Source organism: Oratosquilla oratoria, chromosome 18 (assembly GCF_046742065.1).
Source record: "Oratosquilla oratoria isolate Oo_2021 chromosome 18, ASM4674206v1, whole genome shotgun sequence".
Lineage (NCBI taxonomy): Eukaryota > Metazoa > Arthropoda > Malacostraca > Stomatopoda > Squillidae > Oratosquilla > Oratosquilla oratoria.
In genome coordinates this window covers 26,226,116-26,246,518 of record NC_134794.1, presented here as the reverse complement: position 1 = coordinate 26,246,518, position 20,403 = coordinate 26,226,116, and the positions used below count along the sequence as shown (strand labels likewise).

At 39.6% G+C, this 20,403-nt stretch overlaps 1 protein-coding gene across 4 annotated transcripts in view; it reads right to left on the bottom strand.

Moving 5' to 3' along the window:
- Nucleotides 1-20,403, bottom strand: part of Iml1 (GATOR complex protein Iml1) — a 376,817-nt gene that overhangs the window by 22,066 nt on the left and 334,348 nt on the right. For 3 of the 4 annotated variants that reach the window (XM_076201722.1, XM_076201725.1, XM_076201723.1), the window contains one exon: nucleotides 14,450-14,539. The exons of the other annotated variant lie outside the window; for it this stretch is intronic. In XM_076201722.1, coding sequence (XP_076057837.1) covers nucleotides 14,450-14,539 — 90 coding nt within the window. The remainder of the gene's footprint in view (nucleotides 1-14,449; nucleotides 14,540-20,403) is intronic. 4 annotated transcript variants of the gene reach the window in all.

Here is a 20,403-nt window from a genome sequence, read left to right as displayed (position 1 = left end):
CCTAGACTTAATGCACTTAAGTCAATCACTGGAACAACATTTGGACAAAACAAAGAAACTAATATAACAATATACAAACAATGCATACGCTCAGTGTTGAATTATGCGAGTCCTGCATGGGCTCCTAATCTCAGTGAGACACACCACAACACCCTTCAAATCATACAAAACAAAGGCCTAAAAACAATTACAGGCTGCACAAATCCAACACCTACAGACCATTTACACCATGAAACAAAAGTCTTCAAAGTCAAGGACCACCTCGACATGAGAGGCACACAAACACTTGCCGCAGCCACCACAAACACATCACACCCGCTACACTACATAGCAGAACACCCACACACACCAAGAAACATTAAAACAACACCCAAAGACCTTTATTATGCACAAATACTCTCTTCTCTTCCTCCACAACCACCAAATACCAGCCTCCGGAAACATATTCATAATCATATCACTCACCACTCCATTAACACACTGAAAGACAACACACTGCTGCATGCCAGACCCCCTGATATCCACCCTTCTGAATCCTCTCTCCCATGAAAGGACAGAGTCCACTTGGCCAGACTGCGGTGCGGCCTTTATCTCACACACCACACCATCCATGTATACATTGAACAGCCATAGTGACATGACGTATTCCTGATGCAGTCCCATCTTTATTTCAAACCACTCACTCTCCATTTCCCATTCTAACACAGGCTCTACTACTTTTGTAAAAACTCTTGACTGCCCTTAATAGCTTTCCCCCAAGTCCCATATATCTGCAAAACCTCCCACAGTGTTTTCTACTTTGTCATAAGCCTTTCCAAATCCACGAAGGCCCAAAAAACATCCTTACCAAAAACAGTATAGGGAAAGAAAATTGCACAAAATAAATCCTGGTTCAGAGTAGAATTTAGTGCATTGCTTCATGAAGTTATGGCAAAGAATATGAAATAGGTAAAAAATATTACAGGTGTTCAAATTCAACTAAAACGTAAGCAGAGACAAAAGAACTGTTGATAGGACAAATGAAGTACAAATTCTTTCAAAACACATTATAACAGAGGTGTGTTTTCAAGATAAACATAATGTAAAGATGGATACTGCCTTGGAGGAGCAGAAAAAAAAAAAAAAAAAAAAAGAGAGAGAGAAAATGTAAGTTGGAATAAAAATTTTCAAAGTCCTAACCCTTTCTGATCTTTTCATCTAATTATGTAATCTTCAATAACAATAACTACTGTCTTGAGTTCATCGGGAAACCTGCAGCTCCATTGTGGCTGGCAGCATTCCTTAGGTCCTCCCATAGATCTCTGGGAACAAATACTGGACTGCTGGTGTTATATTAGAGTGAGGCCATTTCTATTTCAATGCCTTATACTCATAGTAGTAGTAAGAGGAAAGCAGTTGCTAGATGTCAGATCTCTTTATGCAAAAAAGTTCAGAAAATATAGAGATGATAGAGAGAATGGGCCTGCTATTTAGGTTAGTTATAAAGATGGGGGGTGAAGGAGTATGTGTGAGAAATAATTTGACACAGCCCAAAGGGATTTCTCCCCGTTTTCTCCTTTTTTGCATGAGGGGACGGAGAGGGGGGGGGGTCACTGATTTAATGAAGCGGCCTTGCTGTGGATGTGCTGTGTCTTGTGACACTGCTTCTGACCCAGGGCAATGGGTGAGATGCAGGGATGACTCGTCATCCAGGAGGTGCCAAGATAAGAGGGAGGGAAGAGGGTGGAGGGGAGTGGAGTGTGATAGGGATGAAATGGGTGGGAGTGGTTTTTATGCAAAGCAAAAGGTAAAGGAGGCAAAGAGGAGAGCAGATGTGAAATGGGGTTAGAGTATGACAGAAAATTTTGAAAGTAATAAAAAGATGTTTTGGAAAGAAATTAAGAGAGGAAGAGGAGGCGAATCAAGTACGGAAGAAAAGGTAAAAGGTGCAGATGAAGAGATGATAATGGAAGAGAAGGCAATGAGAGGAAGGTGGGCAGAATACTTTAGGGAGTTGCTAAATGTGAAGGAGGATAGGGAGGGAAAGATAGCTGCAGTGGGAAATGCTAAGAAAATGACCGTGATGAGTCAGGAAAATGGAGAAATAAGGAAGGATGAAGTGAAGGCAGTTGTTAAGATGATGAGAGCAGGTAAGGCACCTGGTCTGGATGGATGCCATGCAGAATGTCTAAAGAAAGGAGGTACAATAATGGTGGACTGGCTGGTGAGGTTATTTAATGTTTGCTGGAGAGAGGGTAGAGTGCCGGACGACTGGAGGAGTGCCTGTATAGTTCCTATTTACAAGGGAAAAGGGGACAAGTGTGAATGTAGTAGTTTCAGAGGGATTAGGTTGTAAAGTGTAGTTAGGAAGGCTCATGGGAGAATCTTGATTGAGAGGATTAGGAGAGGAACAGAGGGAGTAATTGGTGAGAAACAGTGTGGATTTAGGATGGGTAGAGGTTGTGTAGATCAGATTTTTGTGGTAAGACAGATATGTGAAAAAGCTATACGAAAGGGGAAGGATGTTTTTTTGGCTTTTATGGACCTGGAAAAGGCTTATGATAGGGTAGACAGAAAGGCACTGTGGGAGGTTTTGCGGATATACGGGATAGGAGGAAAGCTTCTAGGAGCTGTCAAGAGTTTTTATGAGAGTAGTAAAGCTTGTGTCAGGATTAGAAATAGAGAGTGAGTGGTTCGAGGTAAAGGTGGGACTTCGTCAAGGATGCGTTATGTCGCCCTGGCTGTTCAACTTATACATGGATGGGGTAGTGCGAGAGGTAAATGCAAGGGTAGTGGGTCAGGGATTGGAGATGGTTAAAGAAAATGGAGAAAAGTGGGAGGTGAGCCAGCTGTTGTTTGCGGACGACACTGCGCTTGTGGCAGGATCGGAGGAAGGATTGAGGAAGTTGGTGACAGAGTTTGGGAGAGTGTGTGATAGAAGAAAGCTGAAGATAAATGTGGGTAAAAGTAAGGTGATGAGATGTACAAGGGGTGAAAGTGGCAGTAGACTGGAAGTGAGCATTAAGGGAGAGCGACTGGAGGAAGTGGATAGTTTTAGATACTTGGGTGCAAATGTGGCAGGAAAAGGTGGAGTGAAGGTGGAGGTAGAATGTAGATTGAGAGAAGCAAGTAAATGCCTTGGTGGATTAAAAAGTGTAATGAGGAATAGACATTTGGGAATGGATGCTCAGAGGAGACTATATGAAGGAGTGATTGTGCCAACAGCACTGTATGGGGCAGAAACATGGAACATAAGAGAGGAAGAGAGAAGGAGTTTGAATGTGTTTGAGATGAGGTGTCTGAGAAGTATGATGGGGGTTACTAGGCTGGATAGAGTGAGAAATGAGGAGGTGAGGAGAACAGGGGTGGAAAGGGGGTTGGGAGATAGGGTTGATGAAAGAGTATTAGGATGGTTTGGACACATGGAAAGAATGAATGAAGAAAGACTAGTAAAAGAGGTATGGAAGGCAGATGTGGAGGGAGTGAACATGAGGGGACGTCCTAGGATGAGGTGGATGGATGGGGTGAAGGGGGCTTTGGGGAAGAGGGGAATGTCTGTTGAGGAAGGATGGGAGAGGACAGAAGACAGGGGTGAATGGAGAATGGTTGTATATGGATGATGTTGTGATGCATGAGGTGGAATGGGTGGGGGGATTGGGGTTGAGGTAATATGTGTGAGCAAATTTTGACGCAGCCTGAAGGGATTTCTCCCCATCTTCTCCTTTATGCATGGGGGGACGGAGAGGGGGGGTTGCCGATTTAATGAAGCGACCTTGCTGTGGATGTGCTGTGTCTTGCGACACTGCTTCTGACCCAGGGCAGTGGACAAGGTGCAGGGATGACCTGTCATCCAGGAGGTGCTAAGATGAGAGGGAGGGTGGAGGGGTGTGGAGTGTATTCAGGGATGGAATGGATGGGAATAATTTTATGCCTTTTCCTTTTTGGCTACCTCCCTTGTAAGGGGGAAAAAGCCTTGGTATATGGATTTGGGAGATAGGGTTGATGAAAGAATATTAGGATGGTTTGGACACATGGAAAGAATGAGTGAAGAAAGACTAGTAAAAGAGGTATGGAAGGCAGATGTGGAGGGAGTGAACATGAGGGGACGTCCTAGGATGAGGTGGATGGATGGGGTGAAGGGGGCTTTGGGGAAGAGGGGAATGTCTGTTGAGGAAGGAAGGGAGAGGACGGAAGACAGAGGTGAGTGGAGAATGGTTGTATATGGATGATGTTGTGACTGCATGAGGAGGAATGGGCGGGGAAGTGGGGTAGTATGTGTGAGTAAATTTTGACGCAGCCCGAAGGGATTTCTCCCCGTCCTCGCCTTATATGCAAAGGGGGACGGAGAGGGGGGGTCGCCGATTAAATGAAGCGGCCTCGCTGTGGATGTACTGTGTCTTGCGACACTGCTTCTGACCCAGGGCGGTGGGCAGGGTGCAGGGATGACCCGTCATCCAGGAGGTGCTCAGATGAGAGGAAGGGTGGGAGGGGTGTGGAGTGTATTTAGGGATGAAATGGGTGGGAGTGTTTTTATGCCTTTCCCTTTTTGGCTACCTCCCTTGGAAGGGGGAAAAAGCCTTGGTATATGTATGTATGTATATGTATGTATGTATGTTTTTTGGCTATCTCCCTTATAAGGGTGAAAAAAGCCTTTGGTATATGTTATCTTATATAAAGATGGGAAACAATAATTACATACATACATATACCAAGGACTTTTTCCCCCTATAAGGAAGGTAGCCAAAGTCAAAGGCATAAATCCACTCCCACTTCTTTCATCTCCACATACTCCACTCCCATTCAACACCCCTCCTTCACTCTTTTCTTGGCTCCTCCCAGATGATGGGTCATCCCTGCATCTTACCCACATCCCACTTTATCACCTTTTACAACTCACATGGTAATAATATAGACGGAATCCCCCCTGCAGCTACAGGGGATACAAAAATGTATAGTCATAGAAATGGTAAAGGGCAGTTTCAAGAGAGCACCATAAAGTAGGAACAACTGTAGTACAAAAGTAGCATCATTCCTCTATGGGTAGACATTTTACTTCAACACAGATAAATGATGTGTGACTAGTCCATGGGGACACCTCAAAATACATGTGTGTGTATACATACATATATATATATATATATATATATATATATATATATATATATATATATATATATATATATATATATATATATTATATATATACATATATATTTTAACAACCAGAATGCACTTTAATTCTAAGCCATCAACATCAGGAGACCCAATGGAGGCTACAACCATTGGGTCTCCCGATGTTGATGGCTTAGAATTAAAGAGCATTGTGGTTGTTAAAATGTATCTCTTAATCACTGGGACCCATTCAGTGTTGCACATATATATGTATACATATATATATAAATATATATATATATATATGTATATATATATATATATATACACACACACACACGTCAGTCGAAGTGACAATGAAGTTTGGAGCTCCAGGAAAACTTCAAGTTTTATCGATCTCAACAAGGAGGGAGTACCTTTGTTATATTAATAGGGAAGGGGAAAGCTCGTAGTATAATGGGAAGGTGAAGAAAAAGTAGAGAGTGATTACTGAGGAAAATGGAAGGAAATGAGGAAGGGGACGAACAAGGAAGCAGAAGTGTTAAAAGCAGAAATATAGATAATAGTAGATCAATAGAAAGAGAAGATGACTGCTTTTATGGAGTTAAGGAGGGAGGAGGTGACAACCTCCCCCGACTAGTAAATCTAGAGGAGAAACTATAAAAAATTAACAAAACATGGGAGGTTAGGTTTAACCAATTAACACTAGTTACCCACAGAGTTGATACACTGGAAGAACTAAAAAAGGAGTATCAAAACCTAACTAAAGAAATAGAAAAATTAAAAAGACAGTTAAGAGAAGTAAAGAATGAGAATGAGAAATTAAAGAGGAATAATAAAGAGAATAAAGAGTCCATAGCAAAAGAGGTAAGTGGTTGGAAGAAAGTACAAGAGAACAATAAAATTGAATTTAGAGATATAGTGGAACAGCAGATGAAAGAACAAACTAAGGACACAGTTATTAAAGTAATGAGGGAGGAGAATATCGTAAGAGACTTTGCAGGTAAAAAGAAATGTATAATTATATTAGGGATGGAAGAGAAGTATCATCCAAATAGGAGTACATGAATAAAGGAGGAAAAGGAAAAAGTATATAATATACTAGAAGTAGTTCATGAAGATGAACCAGAAACAGGGAAACTAATAGAAGAAATAGACTAGGGAAACACAATACAGATAAGACCAGACCAATTGAGGTTAAATTCAGGTCACAAACGACAGCAGAGAATATCTTAGCAAAAACAGGGAAATTAGCAGACAGTGATCTATATAAACAAGTATGGATAAAAAGAGAAATGAATAAAGAGGAAAGAGAGGATGAGAAAACAAAAAGAACAGAAGCTAAGGAAAACAACAAGAAAAGAACAATGTCAGAAAAAGAGAAATTCTGTTCGATAGTAGTGAATATGAAAGTAAATGGTTCATAGCAGAGAAAAACAGAAGGGAAACAGAAAACATGATGGAAGTTGCAGAAATTTAAAGGTGTCTTACACAAATATAGATGGCTTAATAACAGGCTTGAACGAACTGAATGATTACCTGAAGGAAAAAGAAACGGACATAATGGGAATTGTAGAGACAAAATTGAAAAGTCCACTACCACCCAACAGTGTAGGACATGGTGCATATAATTATTGGATTAGAAATAGAGAAGTAAAACAAGGGGGTGGAGTTACATTCCTGACCAAGGATATAAATGTAAGGAATGTCACATATGGAAAGAATAGAGATGATTATGATGGAAGTGGAGGACAGGGATGGGAAGAGCAGGAAGTTTGTAGTAAATTATGTGCCTCCTAAAACGGCCTCGTGGGAAGAGAAACACAAAAATATGTTAGAAGACACAAGGATAACACTAAATAAGATAATGGAAGATGGAGAAAGAATAGTTATAATGGGTGACTTTAATTGTAAAGAAATTTGCTGGGAAGAGATGACAGTGAAGGGCGGAGATGACCTATGGGGAAATGTACTACTTGATATGATTATAGAACATACAATGACCTGATGGATACAAGAGAATAATAGGTATGGAAATGAGGAAAAACCAGAGACTGGACCTAATAATCACATCAGAACCTGAAATAGTGGACAAGATTGAATATAAGACACCAATAAGTAAAAGTGACCACATATTGTTTGAACTGGAACTAAATGAGGAAAAATACATGAAAAAAAACGAACAATATAGAAAGGGAAGATTTATGCATGAAAAAACAAATTTTGATAAATCAGGGAATTCTTTCAAAAAGCAGACTGGGAAAGAATACACAAAGAGGAAACAACAGTAGAAGAGAAATAGAATATTTTGACAAAAATTTATAAAGGAGTGGAAAAGTATTTTCCAAGACAAAAACAAGAAAAAGAATATGTAAAGTGTTGGTACAGCAAAATATATAGGGAGTTGAAAGACAAAAGGGATCAAGCTTGGATGAAATGGAAAAAAGAAAAAAGACCTGAAAAATGGAAAATATATACTTGTTATATTAGTTAATATGTACAAGTGTGCAGAGAAGAATAGAGAAAATACGAAAAAGATGTCATAGAAAAATTTAAAGATCAACCAAAGCTATTTTGCAGATTTGTAAACAACAAACTGAAAAACAAACAAGAATTATGATAAAAGTATCAAGGAATGAAATAATGAATCACTTGAATAATCTCGATGTCAGAAAATCACATGGACCAGAGGAAATGGCAAACTGGATTTTGAGAGAATGCAGGAATGAACTAACAGACAAAATACATAGTCTAATGAACAGTTCATTGAAGGAAGGAAAAGTTCTAGAAGATTGGAAAAGAGCAAATATAGTACCAATATATAAAGGGGGAAACAAGGAAGACCCTACTAACTATAGACTGGTCTCTCTTACAAGTATGATAGCTGAAATTTGTGGAAGAATTATCAAAATTAGATGGGTAAGGCATTTGGAAAAAAACAATGTACTAAATCTGTCAAGAGTTTTTATGTGAGTAGTAGAGCATGTGTTAGGATTGGAAATGGAGAGAGTGAGTGGTTTGAAGTAAAGGTGGGACTTCGTCAAGGATGCGTTATGTCGCCCTGGCTGTTCAACTTATACATGGATGGGGTGGTGCGAGAGGTGAATGCTAGGGTAGTGAGTCAGGGATTGGAGATGGTTAAAGAAAATGGAGAAAAGTGGGAGGTAAGCCAGCTGTTGTTTGCGGACGACACTGCGCTTGTGGCAGGGTCAGAGGAGGGATTGAGGAAGCTGGTGGCAGAGTTTGGGAGAGTATGTGATAGAAGAAAGCTAAAGATAAATGTGGGTAAAAGTAAGGTGATGAGATGTACAAGGGGTGAAAGTGGCAGTAGACTGGAAGTGAACATTAAGGGAGAGCGACTGGAGGAAGTGGATAGTTTTAGATACTTGGGTGCAAGTGTAGCAGGAAAAGGTGGAGTGAAGGTGGAGGTAGAATGTAGATTGAGAGAAGCGAGTAAATGCCTTGGTGGTTTAAAGAGTGTAATGAGAAATAGACATTTGGGAATGGATGCAAAGAGGAGACTGTATGAAGGAGTGATTGTGCCAACAGCACTGTATGGGGCAGAAACGTGGAACATAAGAGAAGAAGAGAGAAGGAGTTTGAATGTGTTTGAGATGAGGTGTCTGAGAAGTATGGTGGGGGTTACTAGGCTGGATAGAGTGAGAAATGAGGAGGTGAGGAGGAGAACAGGGGTGAAAAAGGATTTGGGAGAGAGGGTTGATGAAAGAATATTAGGATGGTTTGGACACATGGAAAGAATGAGTGAAGAAAGACTAGTAAAAGAGGTATGGAAGGCAGATGTGGAGGGAGTGAACATGAGGGGACGTCCTAGGATGAGGTGGATGGATGGGGTGAAGGGGGCTTTGGGGAAGAGGGGAATGTCTGTTGAGGAAGGAAGGGAGAGGACGGAAGACAGAGGTGAGTGGAGAATGGTTGTATATGGATGATGTTGTGACTGCATGAGGAGGAATGGGCAGGGGGGTGGGGGGTGTGGTAGTATGTGTGAGTAAATTTTGACGCAGCCCGAAGGGATTTCTCCCCGTCCTCTCCTTATATGCAAAGGGGGACGGAGAGGGGGGGTCGCCGATTAAATGAAGCGGCCTTGCTGTGGATGTACTGTGTCTTGCGACACTGCTTCTGACCCAGGGCGGTGGGCAGGGTGCAGGGATGACCCGTCATCCAGGAGGTGCTCAGATGAGAGGAAGGGTGGGAGGGGTGTGGAGTGTATGTAGGGATGAAATGGGTGGGAGTGTTTTTATGCCTTTCCCTTTTTGGCTACCCCCCTTGGAAGGGGGAAAAAGCCTTGGTATATGTATGTATGTATGTACTAAATCTGAGGCAGTTTGGATTTAAACAAGGACAATCATGCGTCACAAACTTAATGTGTTTCTATTCAAAGCTAATAGATGTAATACAAGAAAGAGATTGATGGGCTGATTATGCATTTCTGGACCTGAAAAAAGTTTTTGATAAGGTGCCACATAAGAAGTTGCTAAAGAAATTAGAAACTGCAGGAGGAATACAGGGCAAACTGCTGAAGTGGATGGAAGACTTCTTGCATGAAAGAAAAATGAGAGTGGTGATAAGAGACAAACACTCAAATTGGGATGAAGTGATAAGTGGAGTTCCACAAGGAACAGTTCTGACCCCAATAATGTTTGCTATATATATTAATGATATGGATAAAGGAATTGAAAGTTATATGAGCTTCTTTGCGGACAATGCAAAATTGATGAAAAAAGTGAACACTGAAGAAGATTGTGAGTCGCTACAGAGTGATCTCAATAAAGTATGGGAATGGAGTAGGAAGTGGGAGATGGAATTCAATATTAACCCCTTGAGTACCGGATATGTGTTTTGTGACACCTGCATGTCATGGCTGAGTGCACCCGCCAAGAACCGAGCGTGCTCTCCGTGACATGCACGTGTCACAGTTATAAGCTGTGTGTACTGAGGGCTCTCAAGGCCTCGGTTTCTGGGTTATTTCTACCCATGTGGTGGCAAGTGTCTGTGTTTACAAACATAAGGCTCCAGCCATTCGTGGGACGGTTTGAAACATTTGTTTACATAAGGTTGATGGGTCGGTACTGAAGGGGTTAAGAAGTGTAGTTTAACATGTTAGCCGCGTCTGGCAACTCAGTACACTTGCCCACACCGCGTCACATTTATAACCCGGCCACGCCAGTGTCCGTTGGACTTTTGCAGAGTGAGGAGGTATGTATCACTCTGAGAGCGTGGCCTGTAGTGTAGAGCATAAAAACCCATGGTACAAATATATACCGAATCGTGGACCAGCAATTTTTTCCCCTTCTAACACGTATTGGTACACCAGTGTACCAGGCATGGGTTATAGCATATGATTTATATATATATCCATTTTCTCCTATTTGATGTTGTTTTATGATGTATATTTGGGTTAGTATTGATACAATAACTTAAATTTTGATCAATTTTGCATAGGAAAACTGATAATATTGTCTTTTTCACTCTAAACAGACATGGAGATGTCTTACTTTTATGGAGAACAATCACATACTTCATCTGATGATTCTGATGATTCTGACTTTGTTGTCAGTAATTCAGATGATTCAGATGATAATTTCTCTGACGAAAGTGAATCTGAAACAGGTGCAGATCAAGATGAACCTGTTCAGCCACCAAACTCTGGGAGAAATGGAAACAACAACAGTAACAACACACAATGTGAATGGTTGTCTGTGTCCTCAAAACAACGCATGCATACCTTTACTGGCAAGGAAGAAATGAGAGTCACTATCAGTAACACAGGTGACGAAACTGAGGTACTGCCTATTGATGTATATGGTCTCTTTGTATCTGATGATATCATTGATATAATTGTTCAAGAAACCAATAGGTATGCACAACAAGTAATTGATGCTGCAACAGTAACACGAAGGTCACGACTGATGTTATGGAAACCTACCAACAGACAAGAGATAAAGATTTTTTTTGGTATTGTGATGTACATGGGATTAACTGTAAAGCCTGAAATTCAACTCTACTGGTGTAAAAGTGTGTTATATGATGATCCCTTTGTACCAAAGCTAATGTCAAGGGAAAGATTTGAGCTTCTCTACAAATTTTTGCATTTTGTAGACAACAGATGTCATGTAAATTCTCATGATAAGTTGTATAAGGTCAGATCACTGATTGAGCTACTTGTTAACAATTTTAAAGCTGTGTACAAACCTGGCTCCAAACTTGTTGTTGACGAGAGCATGGTGCCATTTAGAGGGAGATTAGGCATAAAACAGTACATTCCAGGAAAAGCTCACAAACATGGAATGAAAGTGTACAAAGTTTGCACACCTGAGGGATATACATGGAATTTAGAGGATCATGTAGGGATGAGTGACAAGATTGCTGACCTAAATTCAACTGAATCACGTGTGGTGAAATTATGTAATGAATTGTTAGGTATAGGATGCACTATATACACTGACAACTACTACACCTCAATAACCCTGGCAGAGTACTTGTTGGCCAAGAAGACCTACATTTGTGGAACTGTAAGAACAAATAAGAAATATTTGTGCCAAGAAGTAGTAAAAGCAAAGTTGAGGGTGGGAGAAATGAAAGCAGCAGAAAACAGACAAGGTGTGAAGTTATACAAGTGGAAAGATAAGAGGGATGTCTTGACACTATCAACAGTACCTGAGCAAGGTGGTGACTTAGTTCCAAGTGGAAATAAAAACAGAAAAGGAGAAGAGATTGTAAAACCTGAAAGTGTCATTGAGTACAATAAGGCTAAAAAAGGTGTTGATGTTGCTGATCAACTCAATTCCTACTACTCACCACTCCGAAAATCAAAGAAGTGGTACAAGAAGCTGGCGATGGAAATGATTGCTGGGATATCAGTGACAAATGCTCAAATTCTTTACAATAAATACTGCTCAGCAAAACAAGTATGTCTGAGAACCTTTACTGAATCTGTAATCCTCTCTCTTACTAAAAACATTCCTGGGGAAATAAGAAAACCAGGGAAGAGGACCTCTGATATATCGGGTGCAAGAAGACCATACCTTACAGGAAGCACAAGGTCCAAAGAAAAACACAAGGAAGCGATGCAGAGGATGCTATGAAAAAATCTCACTTTGTGAGGGATACAAGGTGGCCACAAACAAGGCTAGGAGAGTAACCACCTATTGCAATGAGTGTGAGGGTCAACCACACCTTTGCACTTCATGTTTCAATGAAAAACATGACTAGTGTTATAAATAAATGATCAATATTTTGCTAAAAAACATTACTTATATTTCAGATTAAATTTTTTTCTTTTCAACAAATAAACTTACTGTCTTATTATTTTCATTTTGTTTTCCAGTACCATAGCAATGCATCTGCAGTCATAATAAATAAAAAAAATATACGCAAATTGTTTACATACTCATGTTTGTGATACTTTTTAGAAGGTAATATTCGGGCCACAGATGTACCAATACGCAACAAGTGAAACATCTGCTCGGTACACGGGTGGCCCAGTACGCGGTTAACGTGTAAATGGAATTTGGAAGAAGCAAAAAAAGAATAGTGGGATCATATAAATTGGGAGAAGAAGAAATAAAAAAGTAGAAAATGAGAAGGACCTGGGAGTCATTATTATGAATAATATGTCCCCTGAAAAACATATTAACAAAATTTTTGGAGAAACTTATAATTTAATAAGAACTTGATAAGACCAAGATTGGAGTATGCAGCGATGACATGGTCACCAAGTACAAAAAAAAATGTATAACAAAACTTGAAAGAATACAAAGAGCAATTACAAAATTGGCACCAACACTCTCAGAACTTGAGCTACAGACATTAGAGCAACGAAGAGAGAGAGGAGACTTGATAACTACGGTATTTATAGAATCATGAAAGGCATAGAAACTACAGATAGAGAGGATCTAATAAAATGGGATAGTAGAAATACAAGAGGACACTGAAAGAAAATCAAGAAAGAGAATTATGGAAGAGACCTGAAAAAGAACAGCTTTCCCCACAGTAATAGACGTTTGGAACAAGTTAGATGAGAAAGTGGTGTGTGCAAAAACAATACACAAATTTAAAAACAGTCTAGGTAAAACGATATATGAAGACGGGACACCATGAGCATAGCTCCCCTTCCCATAAAACACAGCTAGGTAAATATACATATATATATATATATATATATATATATATATATAATTACATATACACATGTATATGTATCTGTTTTTCATTCCATCTTTACATGTCTAAATAAGTACATATATATATTTACATTCCAGTGTTCTATTAGACATTTTGATATAACAAAGCATGCAATCACTATTCACATGTATCACAGTATTTTCAATAAAAGTCTATGAAACATATGAGCAGAACTAGTGCTACCAACCACCAGTGCTATCCATCAACCAGAACAACCAAGAAAAATATCAACTACAAAGTAACTTCACTCATTTCAAGAAGTATGAGTTTCCATAAAACATTTCAATCTTTACAGCAGTGGAGGCAATTAAGTTCTGACTGTCAGGCCCTGTCATGGATGTGCTGTGTCTTGCTATATTGCTTTCTACCTGAGCAGTGAGAAGGGGAACAGGGATGACCCTTCCTCCATAAGGTACTAAGATGGGAGGGGCATTAATTGAGTTTTAATGTGAATGAATTGGGTGTGTACTTTGAGTTGGCCATCCCACCTTAAAAGGGTAGAAAAGGCCTCTGGTATTTGTGTTTCTGAAACTAACCTATTTACAAGAACATCAGCAGATAAGCCATGTAAGGTGGAACAAAATATTGCAGTCACTCTTGTTTTATGAATATATGTTTTCACATTAGTAACTTGCCAATTGGATTTTTCTTCATACCAGAGTTCATTTTTTCTTCTTCTATATTTTCCAGAATTGGGCGCATTACCGCCGGACAGGTAGTGCATTACTGCTGGACAGGTAGTGAATTACTAAAAAATCTGGAGTGCATTTCCATCACTGCGTTACCAATTTTAATTTTCTTAGAGTGGTCCACATTACTGCATATGCATATAGGTAGATATATATACACATACATATACAGATACACATATACACATGCACAGTAACATGGACCACTCTAAGGAAATTAAAATTGGTAATGCCTTGACAGAAATGTACCCCAGGTTTTTCGGTAACACACTACCCGTCTGCCGGTAACACCCAGCTCTGATATTTTCATTTAGTCTTATCAATCAACCTGATCCACCATACTCTTTGATGTGCAGTCCACAAGTAATCATTCCTACTCTAAGTGCAGGAGTGCAGGGTGAGAGAACCTTTAGCCAGAGACATGTATAGGGTAAGCAGCACTTTTAGTAAAAACTTTACATACAAACCTTGTCTCTTTTGTCATAGGAGTAAAAATCAGCCATTAAACGATGTATATACTCCTCATGTGGACTTGAAACGCCATAAGCAAAGTCAGCCTAAAATAAATCACCTGGTTTTGATTGTGTAATATACATAACACAAAGAGTCAATGGAAAGTATACATCTACATAACACATCAATGCAGACAAACAAAGATCTACAAGTCACAGTTGATTCAATAATGTGTAATAGTATTACTGCAACTTTACATAGGAATAATATCTATCAAATATGATTATAAATGAAAGATAGAATATCATTATGATACCTACACAAAATGAAATCAAACCTTTTCATCACAGTTCTATCCATCTACATAAGAATGCAAAAATTTGAAATAACCCATAAAAATTCAAACAAATCTCACATAAGGGAATGCTGTCAGTGAAACCTTTAGTTCTGCAATAGCAAAATTACACTAAAAGCTACTCAAACAAATCATGTAAATATGATCCTGATTGAAAAAAGGAAGTAAACAAGGAAAAGATAAGGAAAAACCTTAAGGAGGATAAAAATGTGCAAATGGAAACCAAATGAAAGATTCAGGAACCATAGTCAACACAAAGATATCTTCAATATAAAAGAGAGAAATCTCAAGGTTTAAGCAACAAATATATCACATGGAAAAAAGGGAAAAAAAAAAAAAAAAAAAAAAGAATCTCAAGGTTTAAGCAACAAATATATCACATGGAAAAAAAAAAAAAAGTAAAAGTACAAAAAGTGATGCGAAAATTCTCGAAATAGAAAGAAATGAAGAAAAGCATAACCCTGTGTTGGGGTGCTGACTGCATATGTTATATGCAGTTTTATGCAATTACCATTTCAAGGACTTTAGTGGCATCTTTAATAATGTGGATTTGGAGGTGTACAGAAGGAAGAAATGTGTAAGAAGTATGGTGGAGGTTATAAGGATGGACAGAGTGATAAATGTGGAAAGAGAACTACCAGTTAGGACTAACCAAAGATTGTTCGGATGGTTTGGACATATGGAAAAATTAAGTACATAAAAACTAGCAAAATGAGTGTGGAAAGCAGAGAAATACCAAGAATGAGGCTAATGGACAGGATGAAGGGGGCACTGGATAGAAGAGGAATGTCTGTCAAGCAAAGAATGGAGATGAAATAGATAGGTATAAATGGAAAGTGGTTGTAAATGAAGATGTAGGGATTGCTTCATATCTGTTCTGTATGTATGTGTATGTATACAGTGGCTGCGAAAAGTTTGGGCGCAAAATTATAGGCGCCCCAACTTTCCCCTAAACTCAAAACATGCAAAAAATACAACTTTCCATCCAAACTTTTCGCTATTTTTCAATGCTAGCGTTTGTACCCGTATTTAGCCGAGACAATACACACTATTTGGCAACTCTGTTTAGGCGCACTCTATGTCACATGGAGTCACTTTCTAAACATCTCTCACGGAGAGTAGTCTTTTTTTTGCAGTGGTCTCTGTTTTTGTGCCTTGATATCTCCGTAATGGGAAGTGGTAAAGAGCTGGAAAGAGACACAGTTGTTACAATCATAACCCTCTATAAGGAGGGTTATAAGTGTAAAGATATTGCTACTCGTGTGGGAATTGGAGTGCGTCAAGTGCAAAAGTGGACCAAGAAATTTCGAGACGAAGGAAGTGACATCATTCGTACTCCAAAGCATCGCTCTGGTCGGCCAAGGAAGATATCAAATTGTACTTCTACGGTTCTAACTGCCTCCTAATAACCGTAGGAGGCAGTTAGAACCTGTTGAATGTTTGGGAGGGTATGCAATAGGAGAAAGTTGAAGGTAAATGATGTGGGTAAAAGTAAGGTGATGAGATGTACAAGGTGGGTGGATGGGAGTGAGAAGTAAGTCTGAAAGGAAAAAGGCTGGAAAAAGTGGATATATTTAGGTATCTGGTGTTTATTACGTTCTCTAATTTCTTTAGGCTGACCACAATTTCTGATGTGTTTACATTCATGGACGTAGATCCACATGCTAAAATCTAAGTATTCAAAAATTTAATATGTCTGAAAAATATGTTTATTCCTGTGAGATTATGATGCTCTAGTGATGTAAGAATTCATAGAAATATTTATTGTAATTGCTTTTGGTGTATGATCAATGTATGATTTATATTTTACACTACTGACTATATTGCGGGGAGAGTTGAAACATTATTGGAACTGTCGTCGATAAAAAAGGGAAAAAGGAACGATTGCAATTCCTCGCTTGTTCCTTCTTCTGTATGTGGTTTGAATTAGATATATAAGTCTTTTGAAGATAATATGGTTGAAAGAATATAAAATGGGAGTAGAAATATGGGATATAGTGATAAAACGCACAGAGGAAGAGTAATAATGGATATAAATGGTATGTTGTAAAGGCATGATTTGTAAGGATTAACATTTTTGAAGTGATTATATTATTAAGAATCCAATATTCACAGTGCTTGTAGAAGCAGAGCCTGGTTAGGAGACTATGTGAAGGTTATGTAATATGAATATCATATGTGGAATGTAAACCGATTAATGGTGCCTTTAATTTATATATACATTATATGAGTGGAGAGGTGAGATAATGAAACACCTCATATGTACTGAGAATATAATATATACTTGAGTCTGAGATGCAATAATCAAATATATACATTTGATTCTATATTGTTAGGTTTATTCAATATAGGTATAGATATAATTACCTACTATCTTTCTATATCCTCCATTTATGATGATAATGTGAAGTAGGGATTTCTTTTCTAACTGAAGGGGATGATGAGATATGCTTGTTAGAGAGGGAACTATGCAGTAAGAAGTGAAATTGATATCCGTTATTGTCACTCCACCTTTAAGGGATGAGGCAAGATCTGTTGTTGTCCTCCTAGATCCTTTATTTACTAACCAATTGCTTTAAGGTTAGGGGTGGTAACGTGACAGTTGGGGGCCCAACGTCCGGGATCCAGAACCAGACAAGGAAGCCACAACCAGTGCTTCTCCCACACAGGAACATCGGCCAGAGACAAATACAAGTAAGAATTCCACACGTAGGAACCCTATAGTAAACTCCCAAGGACAGAGGTACGTTGAAAAATTTAGTCGAGTGGAAGTGTGAAATATAAAGTGAAATATAAATCATGGAAATATACGGCGACCAAGTAGAAATGGGTAGTGACCATGGTGACGCAGTGGAAGTGCATGGACAAAGTGTTGAAATAAATCAAATAGTTATGAGTAAAGCCGTGCAAGAATTTATGAAAAATCCCGATATCCATAACTTGTACCAGCTTAAGTTAGAAGACTTGCGCCGGTTAGCGGAGGAATATGAAATTATTGTGTCAGGCACTCTCAAGGTTGACGTACAGAGAGAAGTCATAACAGCCTTAATCGGAAAGGGAATTATTGGCAGAATTAGTGGGAATGAGTCAGAGAAAGAAGAAGGGCAGTTAAGTGGCAATGTAGAGTCGGATAAAGGTGACTGGCGAGTGCAAATTGAGATAGAAAAAATCCGAGCAGAGAAGGAAATAAGACTAAAAGAGATAGAGAACGAAATAAGACTAAAAGAGATAGAAGTCATGGGCACACAAGGAGGAAGAAACGCAGGAGGCGGAGGAGATGATAGGGTTAGTCAGTTACCCGAATTTGTAGAAGGAGAGGCAGAAGACTTCTTCATTCAATTTGAAAAACTCGCCACCATCAAAAGATGGGAGAGAGCAGATTGGGCAATGTTGGTGCAGGCAAAATTCAGAGGGAAAGCAAGGGAGGCCTTTGCATGTTTGTCGATACATGATTCAGTTAGTTACTATAGAGTGAAGGAGGCTGTGCTCAAGACAGTAGAGATGACACCTGAAGTATATAGGAGGAAATTCAGAAATATGAAGAAGACAGATGGACAGACGTATGGCGATTTGGCCAGGGAAAGTAATATGAGATTTGAGCGGTGGTGTAAATCTGAGGGAGTAGAAGACTTTGAGGACGTGAAACAGTTGATGTTGTTGGAGCACTTTACAGAGATGATGCACCCCGATATCAGATATGAAATCTGTAGGAATCGGATTAAGAATGTAATGGATGCAGCAAAGTTAGCGGATGAGTTGACTGTAATGCGGAGGATGTGTACAGGGCAGGTGAGTCACAAGCAAGGTGGAATAAGGAATGTGGGACATGTTTATGGAAGGAATAACCAGAGAGTGAGCCACTTTGATTCTAGACAGGACTACTACAATCCCAAGAGATCACAACCTCATTATGTTCCGCAGTATCAAGAGAGGAGTAAACCCAGGAACCCACCCCAGTACAGTCCTATGAGACAGCACAATTTTAACGGTTACATGAACAGGCAGGAAAGGTCACATGTAAAATGTTATGGGTGCGGAGAAAGTGGTCATGTGCAGTATCAGTGTAGAAAAGTGCCCAAATCCGCTGGATTGACTGTGGCATGGGAGAAACCACAAGTGAGCTTGGGTGTGGAACCTAAGAGGAAGGAGACAATTGTTGGTAGTTTCCAACCATTCATAACAGAGGGGATGATATCGTTACCTGGAGGATCGAAGAAGCAAATAAAAATCCTAAGGGATACTGGAGCAAACCAAAGCCTAGTCCTCAGAGACACTGGAGTGGACCGAAAGTTCATATGCTGGTGAGGAGGCTAGAGAGGTTTGGGTGCAGGAATAAATGTCCCATTGCATTATGTAGAGATAGATACGGGATATGTCAGTGGCAAAGTGAGAGTAGGAGTTAGTGAAGAACTCCCTATAAATGGCATGGATATGCTGTTAGGTAATGACTTAGCTGGGGATAAGGTGGTCTCAGAGCCAAGAATGATTGCTAAACCCCTCGAGAATATGAAGGATGAGAGTATAGATGTGCAAGGTGAAGGAGATGTCTTGGATGTTGGAATTCGGAAGGAGGTCCAAAGTGACTGTGGAAATGGAAACTCCAATCGCAGGGAGCAGGAAATCTCTGAGCGGAGGTGAAGTAGATGCAAGTAAGGAGAGTGCGGATGATGGAAGTATTCAAAGAATTTACCCAGCTTGTGTAGTGACCAGAGCCATGATGAGGAATAAGGAAACTAACGATGAGGATATGGGTCTAGGTGATATATTTGATGAGGAAAAGGAACATGAGCCTGTGAAAGATGAAAGTGTGGAGATGAATTTAGAGATATCTCCTGATTTCAATGTTGGAAGGAAGGAACTTATTGATGCCCAGCACAATGATCCTACTTTGAAGGAATGTTTTGGAGAAGCAAATAGAAATGGTGTGTCTGATGATAGTTCTATTGGATTCTATCTTCACGACAATGTACTGATGAGGAAGTGGAGGCCTGCGAGTGTACCCGCAACGAAGCATTGGGAGATGAAACGGCAGATAGTGGCACCAAAGAAGTATAGGCATACATTGATAGCCTTGTCTCATGAGTCTAGTTTGGCAGGACATCTAGGAGTGAGGAAAACAGCAGGGAAACTGTTGACTCATTTTTATTGGCCAAGCTTGAAGCGAGATGTTGCGGATTTTTGCAAAACTTGTGACATATGTCAGAAAAAGGGTAAACCAAATCAAGTAATTCCACGAGCACCATTGCAGCCCATACCAGCATTTTGCAAGCCATTCAGCAAAATCATAATAGATTGTGTTGGACCTTTACCGAGAACTAGGAGAGGGAATTCCTATTTACTGACAATAATGTGTGTAGCCACAAGGTTCCTGGAAGCTATTCCACTAAGGAGTATTCATGCCAAGAATATAGTGAGAGAGTTGGTGAAATATTTTTCTTGGGTAGGACTTCCATAAGTGATACAATCTGACAGAGGAAGCAACTTTACTTCCGGCATGTTCAGGAAGATATTGAAGGGCTTGCATATTGAACAGAAGTTAGCTAGTGCATACCACTCACAATCACAAGGTAGCTTGGAGAGATTCCACCAAACTCTTAAGAACATTCTGAGAGT